Consider the following 23,729-nt stretch of genomic DNA (forward strand, 5'->3'; position numbering starts at 1 on the left):
CACTTGTGATCTGTTTACAGGCAATTGGCCACCTTTAGCATCTTTCACCTCTTCTCACCACCCCTCACACTTCTTTCCTAAACCACCTTGATCCCCCCCATCTTTGGCCCTTCCTTTACTTATCCCAAAGTAAGCCTTGTGCAATCCCAAAATGTTCTTTCCCTGCATCCCATGATGAGTCCCATCCCTGCAGACTGCCACCACCCCCACCCCATAAGGTCTGGTGGCTGTCACAGGACAAATCTGGGAGGGGTTCCTTTCTCTGGGTTTGTTATTGCTGTTGTCCCACCTTGTTCCTCTGTGTTCCTTTGTGCATGGACATGAGACTTCTCACATATTTTAACAAGTTAGATAAGAGTGTGGACAGTTAATAAGCACTTTGTGGCCCTGAAGACACAAGGGGTGGGTATATAGGTTCACTGTAACCAAGATTTCCAACCCAGGGAAAATGCAGGAACTTAAGCCAAGTACACCATTCTGCCCAATTTTGCCAAAAATTAAAGCTTGCACCTTACCACAATGTTAAAGTCATTTCACCTCAGACTTCCATCAAGTTTTTAGTTCGTTGGTCTCCTACCTCACACTGCAAGTATTAAACAGCATCGCTTTAAGTTTTCGACAGGTCTCAAGGGACTCTAGGTTTCTTTTAGTGTTCTCTTATCAGGAAACAATATTCACATCTTTCATAAAAGAAAAGTTTAAGGGAAGTATTTAAAAATAAAGACAAACTTTCCAGGGTATAGAAACTTTTCCATTTCCCACATCACTTAACTCTTTGTTGCAAATACTGGGGAAAAAGATGGTATTTAAGACTGATAGAAACAAGGTCTATTCAAGCCATTAGCACACACGAACCCATGAAGCAGTATGGTGAAGTACTGGTATTTTCTTCCTCTTATACAGAAAGCATTTGGGAGTACAACATGCAGCTCATCTTGAAAGTCTAAGGAAACTTACTTCAAAGTCTTATGGGCATCCAAGTACATCCTGGAAGTCTGGCTCTCAGTTTTAAATGTGTCAGATGAAACTATAACAGTGCACAAAACACCTTTGAATGGATGAGGTTGTAGTAAGGCAACTAAGAGTGTAAGATCCACCTATCTAGGCTTGTAGACTAACAGCCAAACCTACAAAAACCCAAACTCCTGTCAAATTATGTGACTCCTGCAATTAAAGCACATTACCTCTAAGATAAAACTCACCATCCTGAATAAGGTACCAAAGAGTCCTTCTTCACTAAGCGGGATGCACAGCCATCCAGATCAGTGGTGCCAGGCTTGAGTAAGCCAGTTAAAAAAACCCAACAAAACAAGCCAACAACAACAAAAAAAAAGCAGACACTGATACAATAAAAAGGAGTTTTTCTACTGAATTCGGATGCCTGATTGTTGTTTGAAGCAAGTGAATAAAAGAGGAAGGCCTGCAATTGTATTCTCTTTCCATTTGGAGCACCTAATGATAAAACTACAGCATCAGCTTTTTTTCCTTGCCCATTTTCCTTCCACACCCATTAAACTTGTCTTCTTAGCTGTACAGTAGCTCAAACAGAAGTCTGGAGATATTTCATACACTCCTCCTCTCCTGCATAACTTGTTACAGCAACTTGACAATACAGAACTCCATTCAGAAGTTGGAGATGTGGGTTAAAACCACCTCAAACTAAAGCAATTAATATAAATCTTCCACTTCCTGAGAAAGTGTTTTAACAATATGATTTATAAGCAAGCCATATAACTTATGTTTCAGCAAAAAAAATGTGGTTGCTGACCCTGATGTCATAATTTGTGTATTAGTCATAGCCTAAGAATACTTACTAAACCAGATTCTCAAAGGAAGGCAGGTCTGAAACTCAAGTAACTGACAGACATGCGAAATACCTGTGGTTCAGTTCTGCCCAGTGGAGCACCTTCCTGGGCCCATTCAACTCCCTGATCATCAGCACTTATGCAAAACCCCAGGCAGGAACAACAGAGCAGGTTACTTCAGTGCACCAGCTTCCAAAAACTTGAGGTGAGATGCAGCTGAGGAAATATTTAATCTACAACTATAGTCTTAAAAGTTACCGTTACCACACATTTACAGTGGCAGGATTTTGTTTTAATTATAGAAGTCACCTGACAGTGGCAGAATCAAATTTATGAAATATAGACAATAGTGTTCAAGATCATTAACTGATTTTCCTTTCTGCTTTGTAGATGTGTATCATTTAACTCCAGTTTAATAAAGAATGCATTCCAGCAGAGCAAACCTGCTACAATGAGCCTCTAAAATGGCTATTTGCTTCTGAGGTTGTAAAGTAACTCTGAACGCTAGTGATACACACTTCATGAAGAGTTACTCCTAAAAATACAAACCCAGTTTTTCAATATGATGGAGATACTTTAACAAAACACCTACAATTAAAATACCAACTAAGTTTTATAGCTATGTAGATATTAATCTTTAGGCTGAAAGAACCAATCATTAACTTTCAAATTTGTTCAGTGCAATGAATTTAATATTGTGTGTTTCTCTTTCTTAGACTGGACTTCAAGAACTTTCTGACAGACCCTTGCAGCCATGGTATGCACCAGTTTCTTCATGTGTTGCCAGGACAGCAGCAGAATTGAACAGAAAAATCAAGAAATGCTTTGAGTTCTAGCAGGGCACTCTCCATGGGCATGTCAAGATACTTTTTCCCCAAAGTTCTCCAACGCTCTTGAAAACGGCTTGAGAAATCTTTCCAGCCTCACTTCAACCTGTATTTTCACATCATCACAATGCTTACAAGTTTGAGCTTCAGTTATTTACTTTCTACAAAAGCAACACGGCCATTCTAATCTGCATCACATTCTTCACATTGTTTTAGGATCAGTTATCTTGAATTCTGTTTTTTGTAAGGCAGCTCTCCACCAGGGGGGTTGATACTCACAGTTTCCTCAGGAGGATCTGTGCTCCCATGCTGAGAAAAAAAAATTTTATCAACTTAATCTCATAGAAAGAATGATCTCCTGACCTGATCTTTCAATTAGAAAAATATAGTTATGCATCTAAACATCCCCAGGAGGTTTGGCTTTGAAGCAATCAAATATATTGGTAGCTTCAATCACTGATATAAGACATATGCATTTTATCCAGACGTCTATAACAATGTGAGCTGCTATATAAAAGCCGGAATATCAGCTATTTGCAAAAGCCAAAGACCGTTGCATATTACTGCAATGAGATTACTGCAAAGTTCTATGAAAAAAAGGTATGGACTCCTGTCACCTATATTCAATCAGCTTCAGGAAAATTCCTACCTTTTTAAACTGCATGCTAACATCCATAGTCAAATTGGAGTTAAGATTGAATTAAGGTTATTTGGTGTGTGTAAGATGACACCTCACAAAAAAATTGAAAAGTAAATTTTGCATCACTTTGTCTGGATTTTCATTTGTTTCTAAGACTGAATTTTCATAACCAAGGTGAAGTACATTTATTTACAAGCTGAAACATACAGATTCGAAAATTCACTTGGGCTTGATTTTGTCCTCCTTACCTAGTTGTTTTGTATACATAATTATATTAATAAACACTTTTTTTTTACTGCAGCCTGTAAACATCCAGATGCTAGTCTTCCACACTGTGTATATTTCAAACACCACACTTCACCATAAAGAAAACCAAGTCATCCATCTGCACAACATATGCTTTCCAATAATTTTCCATTCACGTTTTTTTGGTTTGTTTTTTTTTTTTCCTAATAGAGACCTAATGCGGCTGGGACTTCGTGTGCAGGGAGCAGGGATCGCCAGAAATTCTGCTGTGGACCCCAGCAGGAGCCGAATCACGCCAAAGGTGAGAGCGCCTGGTGCCTACTAGAGCTTCCCATCACGACCCAGCACGGCGCAGAGTCAACTACTCTTAACCCAGCAAGAGAGTGAGCTGATGCGCCGGTAACTCCGGTCTCATCAGGAAAACCCAAACCACAGCCCTTCGAACAAAGAAGGTGCGTGTGATGAAGTTATTGGCAGAGGAAGAGCTCGCCGCGGAGCGTTCCCGTGTCCCGGCCGCAGCGCACCGGCCAGCCCACGTGCAAGGCGGAAAAAAAAAAAAAGAAGAAGAGAACTTTCGTAAATTATCTTCATTACATCTTCATGCTACCTCTGTCTCATGCCCGGAAAGTGACTTAGATCCCTCTTCACTCCTTATAACAGAGCTTAATCTAGTTTACATCAGCGACAGCGTGCGGCATCTCCCGGGGCTGCCGGTTCCCCTTCCTTCCCCAGCGCGGGACCCCCGGGACTGCGGCCCCTGCCCGGCTCCGATCCCGTCTCCCGCCGGGACAGAGGCTGCGCTTGGGGCTCTCCCGGGCCGCCGCAGCCCTCCCCCATGCCCCAGGAGGGTCGCCCCCTCCCCCGGGTTTCTGCCGCTCCGCAGCGTCTCCCGGCTCCCACAAAGGGAGTGGGCGGCCCTGGAGGCGGCCGGGCGGAGTGGCCCCCGCCGCCGAGGGAGGAGAAAGGGCTCCAGGAAAGTGGGGGAGGGCAGCTGCAAAACGTGGAGATGGGGGAGAACAGGGATAAAAGAGGTAGGGGAGGCCGTCGGGAAAAGTGTGGCAACGAGGCGGGCGGCACTGCCGGACCCCAGCCCGCCTCCCATCGCGGGGCTCCCCTTGCAGCCCAACACGGCCCCCGCACTGGCTCTGCCCCGGGGGGCTCAGGGCACTCCGTCGGGGCTCCCCCAGCCCTGCGGGGGCGAAAGCCTGCCCTGGGACGCGGCGGGCGGCTGCAGACAAACCCCGCAGGCACTGCATTGCACTGCGCGGCACACAGTGCACACCCCCGCACCCCAAGAGCCGCGCACCCCCGCCGCCGCCCCGCTCTGAGCTCACCTCGGGGCTGGCCCTGCCCCGGCACCCACAGCAGCGAGGCCGCCGCCAGCAGTGCCCGCAGCAGGAGCAGCCGCCGCCCGCTGCTGCCCATCGCTACCGCCGGAGAAACCCTGCCCGTCCTACCGAGCCAGCCCGCCTTATATCCTCCCCCCACCGCCCCCGGCCCGCCCCGCCCCGCACCACCGGGGGCTCGCTCACACACACCCCCTTCCCATACACACAGCCCACACGGTCAGGGTGCTCCGCGACCCGCACCGCAAGTGTCCGTCCTCTCAAAACCGGCCCCGAAGCACTTGTAGCCCCGGCTGCGCGTTGCGAGAGATGCGTGGGGTGCGACGAGCCCGAGTCCCGCGAGTAAAAAGTTCTGGAAAGCTATGGTTACTGAACTGGAACTTTTCGCAAGGAGAGGGAGAAGGGAAAGGTGAGTATGTTTGTAAACGAAATGAGTTCTCAGTTGCTAAACTTCGAGGTTCATTAGTTCTTGTCCAGTAGGAAATTTTTGCAGCTTTTTAATGATCAGCTACCTCACGAAACTAGCATAAAACATAGCAAAAAAATTGTAGTTTCTTCAAGATGGACACATTTATTCAATGTTTCAGGAAAGTTCATCCCCCTTAGGCTTTATTGCTGTAAGGTTTGTCAGGTGGCAGAGCTCATATCTGCAATACTCAATAATTTTTTTGAGTAAGTTGCAGCAATGAACATTTTCCTGAGAAAAGAACTGTATGCCAAAATTGATTGAGGTGGCAGAATTTTAGTCAAAAAATACATCCCTCAAATGCAAATCCCCTCTGACAATGCATGCTGCTTATTTTTTAGGAAATGTGTTCCTCTGTAGGGTGTTGCATTAGAAACAATATTTCGAAATATAATCATTTGTATGCGTTGCGTGACTGGAGTTAGTCTACAAGTACATTCTTCAAATTGTGGGCAGCTGTTTGCAGAATTCAGACTTCAGCTTGTTTGGCTGGAGTTTTTTAATTGATCAGGGTAAAGAAAGTCAGGAACATAATAGTTAATTTACATATGTTATACATAATAAAGCTATTTCTTATCATATAATTCAGAGTTATGAGTTATACTTAAGAAGCCATAGCAATGTTTATATTCAAAACAGCCAAACAGAAAAAAATCAATGGGTCAAGGAGACATAAAATGAAAAATTTTTGCCATAAAACCTTATCAAAGGCCTTCAAGCCTTCAAATAAATAACACTCCACATCTGTCCCTTCCAACAGATTCATTCTTTGCTCACACCAGGAACTTCTTAAATTTCAGGACAGGCAAGGAGGAGGAAAGCAAAACATCTGTGGAGAGAAAAGTCAACAAATTTCAAGAGCCAAAGTGTCGCTTGTTCTAAAATCATAGAGGTCAGGTTAAGGAGTCCTCTGTGCAGGATCATAAGTACCAGTTGGGAGCCAAGTACAAAGGAAAGAGAAAGAGGGAGCATCTGTGCAACATAAAATCCTACCAGTTTACAGCTTTATCATCAGTTTAACCATTTCTTCAAATAACAGCAAGCTCAGGAGTACTATCTTGTACCCATGCAATGATAAGTGGCTGTTTATTATTACATGCATTTATTCTCATCAGAGTATTCCACAAGAGCTAGAGAATGTGCACAGAGATCCATCTCTGGACTTTGTCATCTAACTTGATCATATAGTTCAATGAAACATCTCTATATAGTTTGTAAATGCAAAATATATGTACATTAAATTAGTCTGCAGGAGTGCATCAGCACTGTTCAGTGTCCATTATAATCATTCCCTGAGAAAACTGACTCTTCTCAAATGAAATTTGAGTATGTACCTTCTCGGAGAGAGGATTAGTGTGTTTCATATTGTTTCTTTTTCCACAGTTCATTGCTAGTATTACAAAATACCAGGCAATCGGAGTGATCCCCATTTCAAGATACAGCAATATTAATATAATTCTTTCTTAACATAGTTTTCTAATGAGCTTTGAATGATCATGACTATAGATGAGAATTTCAGCTTCATAAGCAAGTGTAACTTCACATTTACACTGAGCAAGTTCATCAGGTATTATAAGTTGAAGATTAGAAATTTCTTAGTATTTGGCAAACTAATCAAATGAGAAAACGGAATGCTGTGGTACAGGTAAGACCACGAATGACTGAAGAAATGTGCACAAGAATGAAATAATTTTAAAGCACTGCACTTTTGTGCATGCTTATACATTTCCCGAAAACCATCTGCATAATCTGAAACTCTGAGTGCTACTATGTCATATATGCATAACATAGGTAGTAGAACTAAAAATTCAAATAGTACAGGAGACATCTATATCATAAGACAATTAAGTTGCTGCTGCTCCAACTTCACTTGAAAGAAAGACAGAGATTGCACAAACTTTAGGAGTGGTAATTTTGAATGTCTCACACTTATTGGTCTTGCTAATTAAAATGTACTACAAAATAAAACAAGCAAATAAACAAATTTGAAATGTAAGACAAAATCTGTGAATACACAGAAAATACTCAGAGATATGGTTATAGGGAGCTTAAAGTCTTGTTCTCTCTCTCACTATTTTCATGAATTAGAATTGCCTGACAGAGTGTTTCAGTTGCAAAGGAATAGAAAATCCTGATATTTAGGATGATGTAGGACAAAGTGAATATGTTAATTCAACCGTCTGTGGATAAGAACCTATGGATAAAAACATTTCCGTTGGCAAAAACAGAGGTTTGGGAGAGTTCAAACCAGAGAAAACCCAAATACAGAGTCTGAATGGAACCACTCTGCTATCCTGCACCTAAGTAAACACCAAATATGTTTTTTCAGCTTTTGTCTGTGTTGCTGTGCTTAAAGCAGAGCTATTGTGTTAATGGCAGGTTCCCTTCAGGCCCTTCAGGAGCATGAGGTCACCTCCTGACCCCAGAGGGCAGCGGGGCATTCATAGCTGTCAGCAGTGCTGTGCTTTTCCTCATCCATAGCATTTAATAACTTGCATATCCCACCACCCCACCTTACCATCCATCCCACTCCCAATGATCCTTTCTCCTCAATGCATGTAGGGGCATTTCTATGCTGTGAACACCACTGATGCAATAGCTGTTGGAATTGGGTTAGGGAATTTGGAATAGTTTCCAGAGGGAGGTACAGTGTTATAACCAGTTGATAAACCCTCCCAGAACTACATCTAATGGCTAAATAAGGCTTTTATCTGTAGCTGTACTGTACAACAAAGGGTTTCTAATTTTTAGCTAAGTTTTTGGGGGGCTTTTTGCACACATTTGTTATCCATTCTACCTCTCTGCCTCATTATCTCATAAGCACCATCCAAGTGTTCTGAAGAAGCATTCTGGAAATAATTATCACTTGTAATCAGAGGAAAAAACAATACAGTAAACTGTCTGTCTGCCATTAATATAAACATTCAGTCACTACTAAAAGCTGGTTTAGATAACTCTTCATCTGTTGTCCAGAACCCTTCAAGTATTTTTCTGCCTCTCTCAGAGAAGTACATCCAGAGGCTAATAAATCTGAGCTGTGACAGACTAAAGAGAGGAGTAAATTCAAAGCAAAAGGCCCTTCACAGCACACCCTGCCCGCAACTTCCTCTCAACAGAGACACCACCTCTGCAGCTTGACAGGCTGGAAGTGCAAACCAAGGAAAGAGATGTAGGCCGGGGCATCTCCCACGCCTCTCCTGGTATTCCTCAGCTGGTAGCCTGACACTCTGCTTCAGCAGTAAGTCTTTGCCCTTTCTATTCCTGAAAGTGATTTAAAGCTGAAACTTGAAATCTATGTTACAATAATTTGTCCCTGAGATGACAAAGGCTTCCATGAGGATTGAAGAAAAACTGCTGTTTCAGAGGAATCTGAGAAACAGCTGCCCCAGGAGCCTGCATAAAGTTGTCATGGGATGGTGGAAAAGGCACAAGCAGATTGAGTGCCTCCTGCCTGGCCAGAAAAAGGCACCATGCCAGCTGCCCCGCACCACAAGCTCCCTCAAGAGTTTGCTTCACGGTACAACCTTCACTGACCTCAGGAGTTGCCTGAACTGAAGTGCTCACCTGAGAGGAGGGCTGGCTTTGGAGAGAAGCAGGATCTTAAAGATAGTCTGGATGCCAAAAAGGGGAAGCTGAAGAAAGAAAACAGGAAACTATGTAAATCCCTAGTGCTCCTTAGAACCCAAAGTCCCATAACACAGAGGGTTTTTAAAGCTCGGGCTATCACCCATGCCTGGTACATGTCCGCACCTTCATGTACCTCCATGTCCCTCACACTGATAGCACCTAGGATTAGTGGTATCCATCCATCCAGGCTTTCAAGGGTCAGTGAACAGCCACTCACCCCCTCCTATTACCAGCCATAATCCGTACCAGGTGCTACAGGCCAGTAGTGCTTCCAGCCACTTCCTGCCAGTCTGCTGGGAAGAAGATATCAAGGGCTGCAACAGGTCAAAAACCCTGCCAAGGAGGAGATGTGGGCAGGAGTTAGGAGAGCACAGAAGCATCATCACTGGCTGTTTGTACGTGGGGAATGTGCAGAGTCCTTCTGTCATCTAAATAAGAAAGGTACAACAGCAAATAGTGTAATAAAAGTGCTTTAATAATAAGATACTAATAAGAGAGGAATACAGACTAATTCCTAGATCTCTTCATTTTGGGAACCCTGCTTCAATGCAGCATCAGATGAAAGCCATGTTGTTGCCTCAGACTCTGTTTTGAAATTAAATACAGAACTATTTCATTATATTGTGGTAAATGTATCACATGCCTGTATTGTGCCTAGGCACATGACTGTAGAGACACTGCTTTTAATACTTGTCTCTTCATGGCTACCAAAGCAGGAGAATGCAGGTAGCAAGAGATACTGGGTAGCAGGAAGACTGCCTGCAAAGGGTGATATGGTTTGGTAATAGGTTAATAGAGCCATGCTGATTTCCCATTGCGAAATAAGTGATGATGTTTTTCTATTGATTGGTTTCTGCTGTTTTCCTGATAGAATAGACTCATTGGCATCAACGATGTTGAAGGCAAGCCTCAGTATGTTTGCCATGAACAGGTCACAGGCTGGAAATTGTGGTTATTGTCCAACAGGAATGATTGGATGGTACACTGTATTATGGCAAATACAATCCTCCCCAAAAGATCACAGTGAATTCACATTAATTTTTTTCTTTTGTCGAAAAAATGGAACCCACAGGCAATAGGGAATACAATACTGTCACTACTGGTAATCAGCAACAACCCTTCCATAATGCTCTTCCCAGTATGGGCATGGGACTTTTCTTTACATTTTGATTAAACTTGACCTTTGATTAAACAAGATCTTGAAGGCTCCAGTAGCATATATAGGCTAAGGAATGGCCACAATTAAGTTCATGAGAGACATCTCTAACATGAAGAATAAATGTTAACAGCATGAAAAATCTTACTGATCATCTCCAAACTTATCTTGTTGTGACTGTGGGACTATTGGACTTGTGGGACTTGAAGGATCCAAGCCCATGACCTCCAAATTTGTATTAGGAATTAGTGAGAATGTAACTTGACCTTCACAGAGATGTGCAAGCTGAATGCCATTTAATTTATGCTCCTAATATCTCAACAGAGAATTTATAAAGTAATTTAGCTTATACTTTTAAACCACAATTAATTTGTGAGAGCAGTTGGAGTTTGTGGCTAATTTTTGCTTCCTTATTATTTTGCAAAAATTATTACATAGGAGTTAATCAGTTAATCACACCCTCTGATCTTTTCTTCAGTGAATTTGCATTTCTTTTCAAGTGTAGTCAGGTATGCAGCTGGGAAAAGATCTGTAGGACACCAGTGTTGTTCTGGTTGTTGAGCTTTTAACAGCAACTGCTCACATTTTTCTGCTCAGAGAATATACCTGCCTATGTAAAAAAATCTGTGTTAAAAGATCTGATGTGAGTTTAGCAAGGATTATTCACCTTTTTTTTTTTTTGTAGATTATACAGAGATAATTCAAGAAACAAAATTTCAAGAAGGCCAAGAGCTTAAATATGTGACCCTAGTCCAACTTCTGGAACAATGAACATCTCCAGTTGTCCTCTGTAGCTTTCAGCATTAAGTAATTTATTTATACATTTAAACATGAATTTGATGTCAGCTTTAAGCTTCTTTAATAGAAATTTCCCATAGAATTTAATTCAAGAGGGCAATTTAACTTTATTAATGTGGGAGGAAATATGAGCATAATGTGAGCTATTTTTTAATCTTAACTGCCATTCCTGCTATTGCAAGAAAGTGCCTTACACCTATCTAGAAAGCCATTATTAGCAAACTGAATAATTTATCACTTCCAATTTGCAAGAAATTAGCCCTGCCTAAGACTGAGACCAGAAGCCATTTAAAAAATAATAATTCAAAAACTTATGTCGGGTTCCTAATTTGAGGAACAGTAGGAGTGTCCTAATGTGCAGTTCAGGGAGCATTATTTTAAAACCTGCACCAACTTTCCCTCTCTATAAAAGCAAGTGGATATGCCTTCCTGCTGTCTTATGGGCATCGTTACATGTATTTCAACTGAAATTTCACAAGTGGATAAAAATGGGAAACTGTAGTATGGAAATCTCTGGGCTTCACCTTTTTAATGCTATTTAGAGAGATGCTCTGCTATTCAAAAATTACCATTAATATATAGAATGGAAACAGAGTTAACATATTTTATCTTTAAAATGAACTCTGCATTATTTGAAGTGTATGATTTTTTAATTAAATACACTTACATTTAATTAACTGCAGGTAGTTATGGAATCAGTCTTTAAGCTGTGTTGAAAGAACAGCCTGACTCGTAAAATAGGGGAAATCAGATGCCTTAATAATTCATAAATAAATAAATATGGCAAAAGGACAGAGTTTATGGGACAATCTTATGTTAATTACTGTCAGGTGAAATTGCACTGAATCGAATTTATTTATGATTCCCTTTCTACTTATGGACCTATCCACAGTGCAAAGTTTGTGTTAATGCTACCAAGGCTGACAATAGTGTTTCCTGCCTCTTTTGTGCTGTGTAAACAAACACTCATCAGTGAAGAAGCAGTCTAACATTTTTTATTATCTAGCGAGGTATCAGCTCCACTTTAAAAAGAACTATGATTAAAAATTGATGAGATACTGGAAATGTTTAGAATCTGAATTACATAACAAAAAGAGACAACTATGTGTAGGTAAATATTATACACACGGTGGATGGATCGTCAGGCTATATTTACTAAGGTGACGTTTCTGTGTAAACTCCATTGCTAATTAGAGGTTTGTTTTGGAGAAGACGACACAAAGCCAATCAGTTTGATGAGCAGAGAGCTTAGGAGCTGAGCTCTCTAGCTGTCTTTGACTTTAATTAAGAAATGCCTGTGTTTAAACAAATGAAAACATTAGCAAGCTTTAGTCAATGATTATCTGCAGCAACACTGCAGTGCTGGACTTACTGTTTCTGGATTCCTCCCTGCACATTTCTGGTGGTCTGCAGGGAGGAGGCAGAGGTCCTGTCCTGTGAGAGGCAATTAAAATTCTTCCCTATCTGCAAAAACTTTCTTTTCTTTCCCCTTTCCCTTCCATTACCCTACAGCCCAAGGTGACCCTACCACAGGTACTCCCAGGAATGTGCAAATCTCTGCTGTGAGGCTCCATCAGCCTGAAGATAATGTTTGTATATCTCATCGTCCCTGAATCCATCATTTTTTCTGGTTTTTTTTTCAGCTTTCCTCATTTGTAAAGCAAGGAAAAGAACCCTGACTAGTATGTCATGCACAGTACAACCAAGCAAGGTTTTCTTTTCTTTTTTTTCCATTCCTTAGCCTCTTTTGTAAATGCTATAAAGGAATAGGTAAATCCTATTGCTGTAGGATTTTTGATAAAATATCGAGAACTACATAAGATTGGAAGTTGTTCTAACGAAGAAGCCAACTATAAAATAAACAAGACAGCTGTAGAGTTTACACTGTGATTTTGGGGCAATACTTTATATTATAACATTTCCAAAGTACTTTACCAACTCTGTAAGCTGATGACACAAACAACATATAAAATTCAATAATTAGCATGACAATGAAGCCACAAACAAAAGGCCCTACAGGAAAAACCCCCAATCTTTAAATCCCAAACCGGAGGACTAACATGTAGGTTAAGGACTTTCCTACGAGTCTGGGTTTCTGGGTTTTATTTTTTTTATTTCCCATAGAGTCATTAAGGTTGGAAAAGACCTTTAGGATCAAAGACTTTTAGGATCAGTAAGTCCAACCATCAGCGTAGCACCACTACCCTGTCCATCATTGAACCACGTCTCAAGTTTTGAACACTTCCAGGGAGGGTGACTCCACCACTTCCCTGGGCAGTCTGTTCCAATGCTTTACAATCCTTTCCATGGAAAATAAAATTCTGAATATCTAAATTAAATCTCCTCTGGCACAACTTGAGGTCATTTCCTCTTGCCCTGTCACTTGTTACCTGGGAGAAGAGACTGACACCCACCTCACTACAACCCCCTTTCATGTAGTTGTAGAGAGCAATAATGTCTCCTCTGAGCCACCTTTTCTTCAGGCTAAACAACCTCAGCTCCCTCAGCTGTTTCTCATCAGCCTTCTGCTCTAGACTCTTCACTGACTCTGTTGCCCTTCCTTCTCTGGACTCACTCCAGAGCTTCAATATCTTTCTTGTAATGGAAGGCCCAGAACTATACACATCTATCTTTTACTTCATGGGGATATCAGATGCCCTATTAATTCATAAATAAATAAATATGGGCAAAAGGACAAAGCTTATTTTAAGCATTGAAGTTTTTGCACTAGTTCAATTTTCAGACACTGCTAAGTTATTTGTGATAGGGCTGTGCCTTGGTGCTTTGTATTCTTATAGAATATTTAATTGGATTCTTAATCAAATTGTTAATACTAATACAAAAGTAAATTTGTTTCAAAAGTAGAGAAGTACTTAAAACATATTAAAGAGTAAATACTTGTAATAAAACACAATTATTAAAAACAAGAAATATAAACTACTGTTAATCAATTTAATGTCGTTTCACTTTTAAGACGTGAAAATCTTGCTACACAGTGAAAGCTTCAGTAAGCTTCACGTTTTCCCGATTTCATTCTGCAGCATTTAAGGCAGCCACAGGATGGCACTGTAAAACTGCAAGTCAAAACCTCTAACTCCTTTCCTATTAACACCCACTTCAATGTGCTTATTGAAATCAATGCAACCAGTAGTCACAAAGCAGATCCCACCAATTTCCTCTTTAATGGCATATTTTTTTTTTCATTTTCCACACTTTTCCCAAAGCAAATCAGCACCCCCAGGTTCAGGGTCACACAACCCCTGCTGCTGGCCGCTGCAGGCAGGGACTCTGATGCTGGCAGTACCCAGCAGGAGGCTAGCCAGCTCTGGATGCTTCAGGCAGACACAACAGCCACTCTGACGGAAAAAATTATGAGACAGGCTGTCTGTAGGGGAGTTTTCTTGCTCCTGAGCAGTTTAACATTAGATTATTTGATAAAGCATGAGTTTCATGCATTTATTTGTCACTGGCCTGATGTAACTTATTAGCTGCGTGAGTGTCCTCATCATGCATATAGTGCCCAAAGATTGGCAGAATCAGGCTTATTTCACACCGTTCCCCTGACAGCATTTCTGTAACAGGCAGAGTCCAGAGAAGGTTGCAAAAGTGTGGGTGGGAGAGAGATGGGGGTGATATGTGTGAGGTTTGAAAATTGTTGTGAATACAATGGGTACTTCTTGGCTGTAGCATTTCACTACATTTAAGGATGTAATATCTACCTTTTACTTCATCTAAATGCCACATTACCCTCATCTCTTTGAAAAACAACTTTCATGGAGCCATTTATTCCTTAAAAATTTCTGATATTAGGCTCCTCCTGATACCATACTGAACTAGCCTGTTTGCATTTGACGAGTAGGATGCCTTCAAAGTTCACAAGTTTAATTGCTTTGCCAAGGTAATGGGTTTAACTTTAATATATTTTGTGTAACATCATGTAATACTGACAAAATTCCACATCCCATCCTGAAGCAAATCTCTCATTACCATCAGTTTGAACTTTAGCACAGAAAAAAAAGGTGAATAACTGAGCCTGGAATTTGGAATTACCACATGCCAGACTTTGCAGCAGCGACTACAATGAAGCCAACAAAATCCAAAGAATTTGCTTGAGATTAAATTTTTTGCTAGCACTAAATAATTAATAAGTAATTGTTACTAAAAAGAAAGACTATCTAGGGAAGCTAATAGCTGTTCAGTTTAAATTCAAATGTCTTTTTTCTCTAATACATATTTTAAAACACCTGTCTTTAAAATAGAGTTCATTTTTGTGCCCATGTGAATTGGCAACCCATTGTGAAAGAACCTTTCCAAGAATGTCTGAAACATATCAACTATCATGACAATTTTCAATAAATCATTCCTGGCTGGGAGTCTCAGAGGAAGAGAAACTCAATGATGATTGAATTATCCTTTTATCTCTAAAAGTGATCTTTCTCAATCTGAAGGACTGAGGCACTGTGAGAAAATGGATTTGAAGCACTAATATTTTTGCTATCATGATTCCCTGTTCTCTGAAGAGCCAATGTACAAAATTTCTACTTCATAGACGAGATTTCACAGGGCAGAGTTGTAAAACAGCTGGTGACTTGATGAAGGGATTGGGCTATAAGGTAGTGGTAGCCATATACCACCTAAACTCCTCTTGCAGAAATGCTGGGGATGCAGAAATGCACCTCTTTTAATAGCAAAATCAGTGTGACATTGTGGTAGTTTGGGCTAGGCCTTCCTTGGTGACCAGTTTGTAGCCAAGGAAGGACCCAGATTTACCCAGTATTCCCTACGATTTTTACATAAGCCAGACTATAAGAAGAAAGGAGGAAAGGCCTTCGCTCTCTTTCCTTCTGGCGGCTTGGAGGTGCAGGTTCCCTGCTGTTGAGTCTACCGTGTTGGGGAGCGAGGCCTGGTAAGGCCCAGTTGACCTTGGGAGGCGGAGGTTGCCGGTGATCGTCCTGGAGCGACTCTCGGTTGTCCCAAGGAGAGTAGTGAGATATTTCTTTGCTGACTCTTTTAGTGGATAGATATTGAGCTACTAATTGGGATATATATATATATATATTTTATTTTGGTTTTGTTCCTTTTCCCTTCCCCCTTCCCTTTCCCTTGTGAAATTGTATATCTTTCAATTGTATATAATTGTAACATAAGTGTAAATATATTTATATCTATCACTTTAGCTGTCTCTCTCTAGTTTTGGGTTTTCTTAGTTGCTTTTTTCTCCCTCTTCTCCCTGAGGTTTTGGGGGGGGGGGACGACGACTTCTTGTGGTAAGGTTTGGAGACTTGGCAGGGAGCCAGCTTCAAACCATATCAGACATGCATACAGGGCATGTAAACTGGGAGTTGCATGGCTAAACCAAGAGTGACACCTCTGAAATAAAAGTTCAGGTCACGACAAGTACCCAATGGCTCTGCTCCATCTACCAGGTTCCCAGCCATGTCTGTGCCATGAGGCAGAGCATGTCTGCCCAGGCTTTGCCTTCTTCACCTCCAGAGACAGAGGAGGAAGAGGCATCTGTAATCAAGGCATGATTTAAAGGTAGGCCAGATGTTGCTTGCGGAGCTGAGTGTCCCTCTCTGGCCAGAGCACATCAGCTGAACATCTTTTATTCACATAAAGATGAATATTTTCTGAATATGTTTCCGAAGGACATCACCTGTTTTGCAAACAGCAAAGTAAGCACACGCCATGGCTTTTTAGCCTTTTTTTTTTAAAAAAAGGGTGTGGCCATGCTTCTCTGGCAGTCCCAATCCATCTGCAAACGCAAGTAACACAGTCAGAGCCAGTGAATGGCAATGCCATAAACCACCTAGAAATTTTAAAGATCACAGTTTCAACATCTCTCTGAATAAGAAATATTATGACAAAATGCTAAAAAATTATAAGAGACTTTAAGTCTTATTTTTTTGTAATCTGAATACTAGCAGAATTTGAGTATTTCCTTAAAAAAATCATATCACTGGCATATTTTAATCACATCATCAGTTGAGGCAACCAATAAAAACACAAATCCTGAATCGTACAAATATTTTGACATATCTAAGCACCTGTTCTTGTATAATTGATTAAGTATTTCAATAGCTGCTTTATGTTCTACTAAGATGCTCAGTGGTTTAGAGAGAAGAAATCTCACAAATGAACCTTGCAATTGCAAGCCTTACACAAAGCGTGGTTCCTGTACTCCAGTGTCACCTGCATATTCCTTAAAAGTCTTTGAATTAACACCTTAAATATTTATACAGTGACTCCTTTTCCTAGCTTCTGTCAGGAACTAATGGGCTTTCAGTTAATAAATTATATGATGTGCATTTAATAACTTCAGCAATGTGTGCAAACCTCTGTTCAATGAAGACGTATAGACTCACACATTTCTATCTCACCTGCCACAACAACTGAACAAATTCAGTGGATGATGTACAGTTACTTCCTGCTAAAATGTCAACAGAGAGTTTAAATAAAAGGAAGTTAGCTGTTCAGGTGTACTTTTCTATTAATCATTAGAAGAACTCTTTCTATTGTCAGAAGTAAGGACAGGATGCAGAGATGTGATTGTAAGAAGAAAATTTTTTACTTTAGTATAGGTGTAAATGTTTAAGATGCAAAGCCGAGTCATATTCCAGCTAAGAACTAACAGGTGTTACTTCCAAAATAAACAATATTGACTGACATTGACTCTGAATTTGGCCTGTTGTTTAGAAAATATTTTTGTCTGGTTAATGCCCCAGAACACAAAATAGCTTCGCGCAGTCACAGGTATTCTCAAATTGCCTAAATGCAATGGATTGCATAAAAACGTTATTTTTACATACAAAAAATATACATGGAACATAATACAATGTTAATATAATTTTAGTAATCATGTTGGAAATACACCGTGTAGCCCCATGCCTTATAAAAATAGTGGCCACCTACAAGGAGGCATAACCAGAGGTCATGGTAATATTTAGCACTATGTTTGAGGTTTTTTAAATTTTTTTTTCACTATCATGGAACCATAGAATCACATAGGTTGTAAAGGGCCTCGAAGATCATCAAGTCCAACCATTAACCCAGCACTGCCAAGTTCACCACTAAACCATGTCTCTGAGTGCTACCTCTACACATCTTTTAAATGCCTCCAGGGATGGTGACTCCATCACTTCCCTGGGTAGCCTGTTCCAATGATTGAGAACCCTTTTGGTGAAGATATTTTTCCTAATACCCAACCTAAACGTCCCGTGGCACAACTTGAGGCCATTTGTTATTGTCCTATCACTTGCTACTTGGGAGAAGAGCCTGACTGATACCCACCTGGCTACAACCTCCTTGAAGGTAGTTACAGAGAGCAGCAGGGTCTTCTCTGAGTCTTCTTTTCTCCAGGCTAAACAATCCCTGCTCCCTCAGCTGCTCCTCATAAAACTTGTGCTCCTGATTCTTCACCATCTCCATTGCCCTTCTCTGAACATGCTCCAGCACCTCAATGTCTTTCTCGTAGTGAGGAGCCCAAAACTGAACACAGGATTTGAGGTGTGGTCTTCCCTAGTCCTGCTGGCCACACTATTTCTGATAAAGGCCAGGATACCACTGGCCTTCTTGGCCACCTGGGCACACTGCTGTCTCATGTTCAGCCTCTGTGGATCAACATCCCCAGAGTCTTTTCTGCCCCAAGCCTGTAACACTGCATGGGGTTGCTGTGACTCAAGTGGAGGACCCAGCACTTGGCCTTATTGGTCTCAGCCCATCAAATAAACCTGTCCAGATCCCTCTGCAGAGCCTTCCTACCCTCCAACAGATCAACACTCCTGCCCAACTTGGTGTCATCTTCAAACTGACTGAGGGTACACTCAATCCCCTCATCCAGATTACTGATAAAAATGCTAAACATGACTGGCCCCAATACTGAGCCTGGGGGAATACTGCTTGTATTAGAAGACCCCAAATTGCATAAATGCCTCATGGAGCAAGCCTTCATCAGGGACCAGCCTTGCCTTAAGTCAGTACAGAGCAGGAACTGGAGCTCCACTGTCAAAAATGTGGTGTTGGCAAGGCTTACACCTCTGCACCTGAGCTGTGCAGTGGAGACTGTGCTCACTGGTGTCCTGAGGAGGACTCACTATAGAGCGCTTAAGGAGGAGGCTGGGGCTTAGTGCTGTGGTGTCTTGCCTAATTCTATTTCCCTTGTTTTTTTGTTTTGTTTTTAAAGCTGCAGTAGTAAAACTTAATTCTTCCTACAAGCTGTACATTAGTAGTGGAAGAAATATAGACCTGTTTGCACCAGAGAGTACAACTGCCCTTCAGAAGCTAGATGGGACAACTCTACCTCTGTAGCACTGTTAGGTGCTGCTGGTTAGTTCTCTGGTAAAAATATTAAGGGTAATGGTTGGGCTTTCCTAATGGCTGGGCTTTCCTAATAAAAGCAAAGCAGGGAGAAAAGCTTGCCCGGCTGTGAAATGAGAGAGAGACTGTTACTCTCTTATGGCTGATATTCTCACAAATCAGTGGCGCAGAGCTGTGTTTACTGCATAGAAACAGAATCTCTTGCAAAATTAGTTAACATTTTTGCAGTAGATATTATATGCTGCACAGAGACAACTCAGATTGTCTCAGTCTCTCTTCAAATGCTTTTCAGTGATTTCCTGGATAGTTCAATAAATTATCTGTATACCACTTCTGCAAGGACATGCTATGATTGTATACTGCTGATAATGGAGAATTCACTTAATTTATCACTTCTACCTTCACAACATTTTTTTTTTCATTCAAAGCACTTATTTGAAAACTAATAAAGCATGTAAGAGTTATAGTAATAGCTAAGATTTGTTTATGAGATTTACGAGGAGAATTTAGGTTGACACAAATAACATCTCTAACTAGTCAAGTATTGTTCTTCCCGGAAGACCGATCCAGGAGAACAGCAGCAATTATCAGTATTAAAAGACAACATGCCATGTCCAGTGCTTTCCATTTTACCTGTGTCTATACTTGTACACATTGTTTTGCTGATTAGAAACAGAAAGAAGTACTTTTGGCATCTGAGTGTTTCTGTATGAGACCCGATTGGTGTACAGTCCTTTCAGCCCTGTCTTCAGCAGCAAATGCCTCAGAGGAAGGCAAATTTACATCAAATTGGCAGGTCCTTAGATTGTCCTCCAGTTTACAGTTTCCTAATCCTCAGCATCTACAACCTGGCTCAGTCCCTGTGGCCTGAGATGTTTTCTAGAACCTTTATTAAGACTGACAGGTAAAATCCTACCCCCCCCAAAAAAATCTACATAATTCTCAAGTCTGTGTGTTGCTGTATCCAAATTTGTGCCGTTTTTGCCAAGCCTACCTGTGTGCTTCTTTCTTCCCGCACTTCTTACAAGGTTAGCAATTTACAACAGCTTTGAGCAGCAAACCCCAACTCTCTCCCTTTTAAAATGCTGATTCAAAGTAATTATTGCTCTTGGGTGAGTGTAATTTAAGGGATAATCGTGCAGCTTGCTGTTGCTTACATTCACCTTTTCCCTCTTGTTTAGGAAGCAACCTTGTTCAGCACAAACAATCATACAGCTCATATAGGAGAGGGCATATCCTTGACTTATCATCATCTGTGATTTTTTTTCACTTGACAGGTTGAAAAATGTGTACACCTATTTTCTCTGATGGTTCCCTTATCACTGTGGGCCTTCCTGAGGCTAAATCTGCTCAACCATTCAATTTTGATTCTGGAAGCAATGTTAAGGCCATTAGCTGTGTCCACATAAGGATGCTGTTATAAAACTTGACATGCTTATTAATCATAAATTCAGTAGACGCTCTGCTTCAATCTTTCTGGGGTCTGCTTATGCTTCATTTATGATGTAAAGTGAGGGTTTGGGGGGAAGGTGGTTTATTTTTAGATCAGTATTTGTGTCAGGTAGCAGATAGTGTTTGGTGTTTCCATATCACTTTCCACTCAAGGAAGTGCACTTAGCTCTTTTCCACTTGTACTGCACAGGGTTTGCTCCAGCGAGACAGTGAAAAAGTGCAGTTAGAGAAGTTCAAGAACAGGTGGCTGCAGACAAATGTTCACTCTGCCTTATCAGTGGAGGAATAGCACTGTTCCTTTGTCACCATAGACTACCATTTATTACTTCTGTATCATGATACCATCATTTGAGCGGGAGGTAAAAATGTCATATTAGAAACATTTTTCTTGCTGCTCCATTCCACCAGTGGCTTTTAAAGCGAAGCTGCCAAAACCTATATTCCTGAATTGTTACCTGTCTAAACCTGTAGAACATTGGTGGTTTCCAGACTTCTAGTTAAATACATCTCATGATAATAATTTTTGTATTGCCAAACTGACTCAATTAAGACATTTATAACACATTGTATATTCAGCCTGGACTCATGCAATGGCTTAGCAAAGTTCATTAGCCTTGAAAACTAGAATGCATTTCCGTGGACAAGGGAGGGAAACAGACTCTAACCTTCTGCTAGCATCTGCCAGCACATTGCTCTGAGCCCAAGTTATGACTGCACTCAGCCCTGGCTACAGATAAGATTTCTTATCACTTGGAAAGCAATTGTCTGCAACTCTGTTATAATTGCATTTTCCTCTAATTGCCTACATTTGTTCAAATCCAATAAACTAAAAGTGAAATGCAGCGAGGCAGAAAATGTGTAGATCAGCACCAAAGATAATGTGAACGCAGTGGCCTGTGAACCCAGGCTCCTGAATTTTACACGTATAGGGGAGTTGAAGACAGTAGGAGAGGAGGTCAGATTTAAGACCACAATATGGGGAGAGACAATATGGGTCACCACGTCTAGTCTCCAATCTCTCAGGCAACCATATCATAGAATGACTTTCATCAGTTTGTTGAGTTCTGCGTGTAGTAAATTTTAATGACAAATGTGCCAGCCGGTGTTGTTTCAAATCCTCTACAAATATTGCCTGTCATCTTCCCTGGTCCAGGAAGATATGATTAAAAATAAAATACTCCAACTTCTTACCCTGCTCACCCCACTCCAACCTCCTGTTTTAATTTAATTCTTAAATGCCATTTGCATTCCTTTCAAGTGACACATCATTTTCTACCTTTTTGAAAAAGCTTTCCTTGTTGTTAGCTGACCTGACCACACACCAGAGCATCAGTGCTCCCCTTCCACTTACCTCCACGGCTGCTGAATGTACTGTCGTTCCACCCCAGGTGGAATCATTAACTACAATATCCTGTCTTCTCACAGTCCAATAAGTGCTGAAACCCTGTGGTTGTACACTACAATTAATCTCTTCTGATGTTCAGGTACTGAACAGATTCATGTTTGATTCTCTCTACTGGGAAGTTGCTCATTAGAAGTTGTAAAATAAGACAAATGACAATTATGGGTGGGCCTTTCTTCTTTTTTATTTTGTCTGTACTTGGGCTTGAAGACTGTATTTTCCCTTTGATTTGTTCTGTTTTATTACTTTTAAGGTAATTTTTTATGCAAGTTGCTTTTTATGTGCTTTTTTCACCTACTGAGCTATATCTTCTGCCTCCAGGCTGTGCTCTGTGTGATGTCTTTAGCTCCCCTTACCTACAACTTGACTCAGATCTCACCAGCCTTTGTTTGACCATACAGTGACTCATATTATTTCATAGGATTTCAAATATTGCTGTCATATAATAATACCTAGATGCATTGCTTTACCAATAGATTGAGAAGTTTCATTTGTTCATTAAAACCCTTTGAGCTAAGCATTCAATACGTTTCCTTAAGTCAGAGCTTAGAAATTTAAAAGTCAAGCTATTAATTGTCAGCATTGAGTCTTCAAATGTCTAGAGGGATGTCTGCCCTTTCATTGGATAATGTCTGTGAAAAATCCCAAACTGAGACACCGGTATGTATTTAGGGAGTTTTAATTAGATTCTGTTTTATCATTTATAGGCATATGAAGGTAAATGCAGAGTTTCTTCTTATATCAGTAAAATTTGTGTAAGAGTCATGGATCTGGGATTAAGGCTCCACAGAAGCTTTGATTGAATTATTTCCTAAGTTATTTTTTGCAGTCATTATTGTAATGGACTCTGGATGGAAATGCCTGGATCCCTTCACACTGGGTCACATTGATCTGCTGTACTGATTTGCCCAATTTCATGAAGACCAAGATAAGAAGGGCTTGTGCTTTCAATTGGAGAAGCATGCATTTACTTTAAACACTAAATTAGGCACGAAAAACTGGATCACTTAGTGCTTTATTTTATTTCTAAAATAAGCTTTCAACTTCCCTCTGGCTTTTTCCATTAAGACTTTATGATACAACAGCATTTTCAAATACACCTAAACAATTAGAATAAAAACAAGGGGTATTGGTACAGTAGCAATGAACTTTGCAACGACCTTTGGTCACCTGGTCTTTACTGTGGCATGCAAATTCTCATGGAGCCAGGACACAGACACACTGACTTTAATAATGCCTGGAGAGAATTGCTTATTTTAAAAAGTCTATCAAAATCAGCATATTGGCAGATTGAGTAGGGAGAGTCCTTAAGGCTCTTACTGGATAATGCTGAATTAATGGTCTTGCTTAAATCCTAGCTGTCTCTGAGCTACACATAGGACCCCATGGAAATGCCTGTCTCCTCTCAGGACCCTCAGGGTTATCTCTGCCTTCTGTTTTCAGAACAGAGCATGGATTTTCATATTGCTGAAAAGTAGGTAACTACAGTGACCCATTAAATGTAGAATACTTAAATAGTCTTTGGAGGAGGGACTGGGAATTATGCCAGCAGCCCATAGAGTCACGCTTATTTTTGGACTCTTGGCACTCGCGAATGGATGTTTAAGAAAACCCTGCTAATTTGAGCAACAGCTTTACAGGAGGTGGG

The 23,729-nt window shown here is 40.8% G+C and overlaps 1 protein-coding gene across 1 annotated transcript in view; it reads right to left on the bottom strand.

Moving 5' to 3' along the window:
- The window catches only part of LAMA1 (laminin subunit alpha 1), a 107,234-nt gene extending 102,291 nt beyond the window's left edge, over positions 1-4,943 (bottom strand). Inside the window, exon 1 of the mRNA XM_032680816.1 lies at positions 4,853-4,943. Within this exon, the coding sequence (XP_032536707.1) occupies positions 4,853-4,943 (91 nt within the window). The remainder of the gene's footprint in view (positions 1-4,852) is intronic.
- Between the last annotated feature and the right edge of the window lie 18,786 nt (positions 4,944-23,729).

Source organism: Chiroxiphia lanceolata, chromosome 1, assembly GCF_009829145.1.
Source record: "Chiroxiphia lanceolata isolate bChiLan1 chromosome 1, bChiLan1.pri, whole genome shotgun sequence".
Lineage (NCBI taxonomy): Eukaryota > Metazoa > Chordata > Aves > Passeriformes > Pipridae > Chiroxiphia > Chiroxiphia lanceolata.